This window comes from Myotis davidii, unplaced genomic scaffold (genome assembly GCF_000327345.1).
Source record: "Myotis davidii unplaced genomic scaffold, ASM32734v1 scaffold197, whole genome shotgun sequence".
Taxonomy (NCBI): Eukaryota; Metazoa; Chordata; class Mammalia; order Chiroptera; family Vespertilionidae; genus Myotis; species Myotis davidii.
In genome coordinates, this window is record NW_006291549.1 from 4,183,791 (window position 1) to 4,191,180 (window position 7,390).

The window sequence follows — 7,390 nt, forward strand, 5'->3', positions numbered from 1 at the left end:
AAAAGGACACTCAGAAATTACCATTTGGGAAACATGGTCTGTCCAGTTTGGGTTCAGATCACATTACTTTTAGCAATTTTAGAGCCTTCTGAATTGTAATGAATAATGGGAAAAGATTTACTGCAATATATTAAAAATGTAATTGGATTTTAAGTTCAAGTACATTCATTTTTTTTTTCTACTCAAAACACATTAAAGTAAGCATGCCTATTTGTTTTCCTCATGATAAAGAAATAAAATCCTCAAGGCAATTTCAAGCTGACTATTAATTATAAGTGACATGAATTACCATCTTATAATGTGGAATTATGCCTCACAGCATTAAAGCTACTTAAGGAACCTAATTGTCAGCACACTTAAAAGGAATTTATTTTCTGGAAAACACACAGGTGATCCTCATTTTAATTAGGTCACACACATAAGTCACTGACACCAATTATGTATTTCTAACTACAAACAGCAAACACGTTTCCTCAAATTCTGAGACTACCTACAGCAACGGATCTATACAAATGCTTCCAATGAAAACAGAGCTTAGTTCAGCAGTCAGGCCTGCCACCTTGGCATATACTTTCAAGAACAAGGACTTCTAGCCTGGCCAGTGTGGCTCAGTGGTTGAGTGTTGACCTGTGAACCAGGAGGGAGGTCATGGTGAGATTCCAGGTTGGACACATGACCTGGTTGCCACCTCCATCACCAGTGGGGGGTGTGCAGGAGGCAGCCAATCAATGATTCTCTCTCATCATTGATGTGTCCATCTCTCCCTTTCTCTTCCTCTCTGAAATCAAGAAAAAATGATATATATATTTTAAAAGGACATCTAATAGGACATTTTCCCTATAAAATTCTTAAAGGAAAAACCTCTCCCTTCTGATAAAAGGAATAAACAGTCCCCTGTAGAAGTGAGTGCAAGCATGCCAAAGTGCCCCAAGTTAAAACAAATGTGACCATTCACTGCCACTGTTTTGGTGTTTCACACCTTGGCTGTGGTTTCACTAGTCGGTATAGTAAAAAGGGCTGGTTCTATTGCAGGAAACCTTTTTCCTTTCAAGACACTCACCTGCGACTTCGGCTGCCTCCTCTATTTACAGGTCTTTCCATTTCGGAGTCGTTGTCATTGTCCTCTGCCTCATCTGATTCCTCCTCATTGTCGTCGGAATGCAGATCTTTCATTATAGACCTTAAAGGACCTGAGTAATGACAGAGAACCACAGGCAATCGAACATGCTACTTCAAACACACTTAGCCATATTAGACGCGGGGGAATGCTCACCAGAACTGAACACTGGTTAAAAATAACCATCGCCATATATATTTATACAATTTACAAGACAAATTTAGTAGTTTCTGGAATGAAACCCCTGCCAAAACACTACCGTTTTCATAATAGATGCCCTCCATGTTCACTAGAAAAACTCTATTTCCTACGAATGTTTTTCTATGTATTTTCCTTCCCTTAAAAAAAATAATTCCCCTAAAAAGAAACAGAAAGATCTATTAGTAAATTGAATATTTTGTTAGGTTAATCCATGTATTGAAAAGTTGAGACTAATAAATCACCGTGGTTGTAACTTCTTCTTGGCAATGCTGCCTTTGTGTGGTAGTTTTTGATCTATTAAGGTTTAGCTGTTCCTTTTATTTCAAGGTCAATTCCAGGTCAAGCAAGCATTTCAGTCAAGTTCAGATTATAAAGTATTTCAATTCCAGGGTGTAATGTCCTATCTCTGATCTTCATATTGATCTTGGGCACAAGGTCTAGTTACAACAATTTTGTGCAGCCAATTTTTAATCTAACTTTTAAAGAAATTCCTGGCAAAATACCAGTATATATTTACATGAATAAAACTATGTAATGAATCAGGTGCCCAGAAAATTCAAGAGAGTATCTAGTATTAGACTGAAGAAAAAGAAATCAAGTCATATCTCATTTTATTCTAGAATAGAACAAAACAAAATAAACCCATAGAAAAACTCATTAGTGTGGCTTATTTTAATTTTACTACCCTACATGTAATGAACACACGATAGATACTTTTAATCATAACTGAAGAGATTGTAAAGAGAGGCACTTCCATTCTGGATTAGGCAAGTCCTAAAGCCTAATCAAATACAAATATCTGAGCTACCACTAACTCAGCTCTAAAATAAGTCCTGACACCACCATCTCACATTCTTCAAAGCCCAAAGTTCTCTGCTTTTGTGCTGGGCTTATACCTTTGGAAGTCAGTGGGACAAGAAGTCTGAATAGGCCCAGTGACCAGTGTCTTTTACTTTTTCCTGGAAGCTTAGCCTTAGCCCAAACACATACAACAATTTAATCCCTTTCAAAACACACAAGGCCATCAGGAATTCCGTGAGGTCAATGGGAAAGGCAATGTACAACATGATGCTTAGAAACAAATTATTCCTTGATATAACTTCACGTTTCATGTTTAAATTTTTTTAAAAGGGACCCCACATTTGAAGATTTTCCATACATGAGAGTGAAAAACATATTCAACGTTCTGTTTTACATTTCTTTTTAAAATGTCTTAACATTTAAATTTCTGAGTTTGAATAACAAAAATATATATATAGGGCGTCCCAAAAATGTATATACACTTTGAATAATCGTAAAGGCAGTGTTTATTTAAATACATTTCATTTTCAAAATGTAATAGAATTTATAGACATAGTGTGTATATATTTTGGGGGACACCGTGTGTGTGTGTGTGTATTATTCAACAAATTAGCACTTGCCAAAGAAAAAGGTTTATTAATCTGTAGAAAAATAAACAAGTAAAATGAAAGATGTCCAGGAGGAAGAGTAAAGAGCGCTTTCTCTATGTCAAAGCCTTCAAGTCCAGCTTTTGCTATCACATTTCCGCTGGGAAGTCCCTGGAATGGGCTGTGTCTATAATCCTTTTGTAAAATGGGACTCTGATGGCAGGGACTGGAGAAAGGGGAATTTCTGGAGGCTGGCCTCATGCATCAGAACAATACTCAAGTGCATTCCTAGGGGAAATAAATACGACTACATAAAAGCCAAGTTATCATTCAAATAATAAAACAGTAGAAAATGGGCCATAAATCAACTCATTAAGATGTCTTATGAGAAAAAATGTCTCGTTGTTTGCCTGGGAGATGCTGATACCTTGTTGCCTCGTCTGGGACGGCGTGAAGCTGGAGCTGGAGCTGGAGCTGGAACTGGCAGGACTGGGCTGTTCAGACTTTAAAGAAGAGAAAGGCATGATCAATATATTTATGGGATGCCACATATCTAGTATTGAAAATAATATTGTTGCTCAAAAATATTGTGTTCTGCAAAAGCAGCCCGACACTGCACAAGAAAAATGACAACATATTGCGTTATGTCAAATGCACTAACCCAGGAGAATCAGGTGTCCTTTCATTTTGACCACCATATTTTACTAGATGCAGCAACAAGAAAATAAACTCAAGGATAAAGAGATAAACACCTGGGCATTACATGAGGAAAGAACCTGGCTTTGATGTCACTCCAATGTTTACTACTATCCAGATCTCTTTCTAAAAGATACCATGATTACCCTTTCTGCAATGTTTGATTGACTCATGTGGTTAAAACACAGTGGTAATGAGGCCAAGGTCATTAGTTCAATCACATTATGAGCCAGTTAATTTCACTCTGGTCCAAGACCATGACCCAAGCCTAACCCCATTCATCCACAGTTCACAAACGGAGGCCAATGTTCACAAGGAGACCTGGCCAAGTCCCGCCAATGAGTCAGGAGGGAAATGTTGCCACGTCTTAAGAAAACAACCCTTTAATTCCACACAGCCTATTGATGCAGGGAAATTGCAACAAACACAAACCTCATCCTTTCACTCTAGTGAATTCTCCTCATCCTTTAACATCAGAACAAGGGCCACATCCTCCTTGATCCACCCAAGGACTGGTAACTCCGAGTTCTCTTCCGCCTCCACCCACACTGAAAATACGGACCATTCTGTGCTCATCAGATATGCTGCAGTATGATGCTACTTCTGATGTGTGTCATTTCTCTCCAGTAGATTGCTAGCACTTGAAAAATTTGGGGTGGGGGTTTTGTCCTGTGCTTCTTGTTAACCCTCATACTCAGCATTATGTATTGCATATAGCAAGCCCTCTGTATCTGTGACTGAAAGCAGCACACTAGGCCCTCTGCCCCACCATATGCCAGGAAGGATGGGAAGAGCAAATACCTCTTCAGAATTATGCAAAGAAATAGATCATACCATCAACACATTTTAAACGTATATATGTAAGGCCAAATTTATTTTAGGATACCTTGATAAGGTTGATAAATCTGGTTGTGTGGGCTATTTATATCCCATTTCTAGTGACCCCACAGTCTCAACTCCACGCTCAGGTTATTTAAGAAATATTGGAGGTATGCTCATGCACAAGAGACATCTTTTTACTTCGCTCCATAGGTGACCAAGTTTATCAACGTCATATGGAAGACAAATTAAGAGCACAATCAGAAGCCACTGAATGAGGATGAAAATCTCAGGTCTGTTTATACGGCAATGTCTCACCACTGATTTTTCTCATCTCCCCTCCCGGCACTGAACCCCCACCCGCTCCGCTCCAAGCAACACCAAACTCGCAGACTGCGACACAAGGAAGCACTTTCAGGCATTCCTAACGCACACTTCACATCCTCGGGCTGGATGGGAAAACAGGTGTCAGCAATCTACCCCTCACACTGCAGGAAAAGAGCCAGACAGGATCTCTAATGAGCAGCAGGCGGCCCACCAACCCATCACCATGGCAAGATTTCCTTGATATTTGCAGTACAACGTCCTGCACGTTGTTGTTTGTGGCCCACAGAGAAGCGCCGGTTTACAAGTACACACGCCTGTGCGAGGCGCCCTTCATGTCTGTCGAGTGGCTCTTCCACTGTGAGGCATCACGGAGAGTTACACAGCTGAAAGGGCGTCCAGTTAGCATTTATGTGCAATGGCCAGCTGCAAAACATTTCTGTCTTGGTCTGCACAGTACTCCTTGCCCTCGCCAAGCTACTCTTTTCAGCCATGAAAAGTGTCCGCACACGGTATTATTTTGTTGATAGCTCTGGAAACCATTTGGGTGCCAAGAAAGAGGTTTCCTTCGAGTGAGGGGAGAGAGCTGATTCCCCATCCTGTCTGAACAGCACGCGTTGCACTGGACTTAAAGGAGCCACTCTGCCAGCGCTGTTTGCTAGGAGTGACAGTGATGAGGATAGCAAGAGAGGATGGTGGCCATCTCTCCAACTACCCCACGCTAAACTTGAACCATCTGTCTCAGCATCATGCCCGTGCCAGAACCAAACCTGCAGGCAGCCTTCTTTTAGCTTCTTAACCATCAACAAGGTTAATAATTTCACAGTTGCTAACCATTAGAAAACCGACAACGAGTAAAAAACATAATACGACGGGGGGGGGAAAGGCTTTTTAAATTCAACATTTTCCATTAACACTCTGCCTCATCCACAAAGCATCTGAGGAGGGTTATAGCAGAAGACACATTTTAAACAATGAAACTATTAAAGTAGAAAGCTTAATACAACAGAAGTGGATAGAGAAGGATAAAATGTTGACTGGTAAACAGCAAATGTCCTGGAAGCTTTTTACAACCAGGATAAGGACTCGTGAAATTTTGGGCCTGCGGAGACCTTTGATGGAGGAAGTGATTCTCTCCCATGGGCACTGAATCTTCTGCCGGACTTGTGAGCCTTCAGCACGCCACCCCAGAGCTTCCTTTAAAAGTCTGAGATGGGGGTGAGAACCTGAAGTTCTTACAAGTTCCCGGGTGAGGTTGATGCTGCTGTTCTGTGGACTTGAGAGAATACTGATCAAATTCATAGCCATGAATACCCGTCAGAATCAGGTGGAGGGATTCTGTACATCAAGAGATTCTGATTCAATAGGTTTAGTGTGTGTGTGTGGGGGGGGGGGGGGGGGGGGGGGGGTGCAGGCATGTTTATATTTTAAAAGCTTAAAAATTATGTGAAAAATCCAGATTGAACACCATTCATACTAGGTTAACCACACATTTTTTTCTAAAGCCAAAACAAACTGTTTTTGAATATATCTTCAATTTAAGATGGCATAAAAGGGAAAAAAGCATCATGAGAATAATTGGAAACATTGATTTATCCAGAGTTAGCATCCCTGCACACTCTTCAAAGCATTTTGCAAGAAAGCACCTTGACAGAATACAGCTAACACTCAACAAAAACGTTTATAAAGCATGTACAATCGTGTCCTGGTGGACAGACTTCAAACTAACCTGAAAGACCAGGAGAGAATTCAACAAGATGTTAACTGCTCAAAAAAGCCATTCTGCTCCTAGATGAGGCTGACACAGTCTTACATTTGATCAGTCCAACAAAACGGAGCTGTAGCTTGCTTACGTCTGTATTTTATTTTGTAAAAAATCGAATTTACCCTCCAAAAACACAAATCCAGGATGATTATATAAACTAGGAAAAGCTATTGGGTTTTACAAAATCCTATATAATAAAAGTCTAATATGCAAATTGTCCCCTTGACTGCGAGTTCAACCAGGAGTTCAACCTCTTGCTATTACATGTGCTGATCACCAGGGGGAGGCGCAGAACACCCTGGCAGTGGGCAGCAGTGGTGGGATGGTGGAGCAGGTGAGTGGGTGGAGCCAGGCCAAGGTGGGTGTGAGCAGGGGCCCGGCTGCCTCACCCACCGCCCCCACAGATGGCTACCAGTGGTGGGGGCCCAATAACTCATGCAGACATGGGCGTACCGGGGCCCATGGAGCCAAGTGCTGCCCAGGGCCCAGAGGTCAGCTGGGACCTGCCCTTCCATGCCAGATGCTCGTGCTTTGATGGCTGGCCAGGTCTAGGGATCGCACCCGTGCACAAATTTCGTACACTGAGCCTTGATAGTATTCACATAAACAGGGCTAGATTAAGATCTTCATAGGCCCTCAGGATTGAAATGATGATGGTACCCTCCTTGCCCTATGTGTGTATGTGCCAAAACCGAAGTGTGGGGAATTTCAATGAAGTTCTGACTTCCCCCCTAATTTGATACATGCTTTTGGAATATCAAAATTCTCCCCACTAAAAAAATGTTTTGTATCTTCTTGCTGATGCCCTAAAGCACATGCACAACTGACCTTCTGAGTAATCAAACACTAGACATGAAGTTTCTTGAGTGGTGTACCCAAGTGATAAAAGTATAGTACCACCGATAAGGGTTTAATTTCCAACATTTACAGGGATCTCATGAAACTTAACAAAAGAAAGATAAACAATCCAATAAAAAAAAATGGGCAACGGACCTAGATAGACACTTTTCGAAAGAGGACATACAGAAGGCCGAAAGACATATGAAAACCTGCTCAAAGTCACTAATTATACGAGAGATG

General features: G+C 41.2%; 1 protein-coding gene across 3 annotated transcripts in view; it reads right to left on the bottom strand.

The window, feature by feature from the left end:
• Nucleotides 1-7,390, bottom strand: part of MLLT3 (myeloid/lymphoid or mixed-lineage leukemia; translocated to, 3) — a 259,223-nt gene that overhangs the window by 21,407 nt on the left and 230,426 nt on the right. For all 3 annotated transcript variants that reach the window (XM_006764936.2, XM_015564734.1, XM_015564733.1), the window contains 2 exons: nucleotides 3,134-3,209; nucleotides 1,061-1,190 (listed from right to left, as the gene is read on the bottom strand). In XM_006764936.2, coding sequence (XP_006764999.1) covers nucleotides 1,061-1,190; nucleotides 3,134-3,209 — 206 coding nt within the window. The remainder of the gene's footprint in view (nucleotides 1-1,060; nucleotides 1,191-3,133; nucleotides 3,210-7,390) is intronic.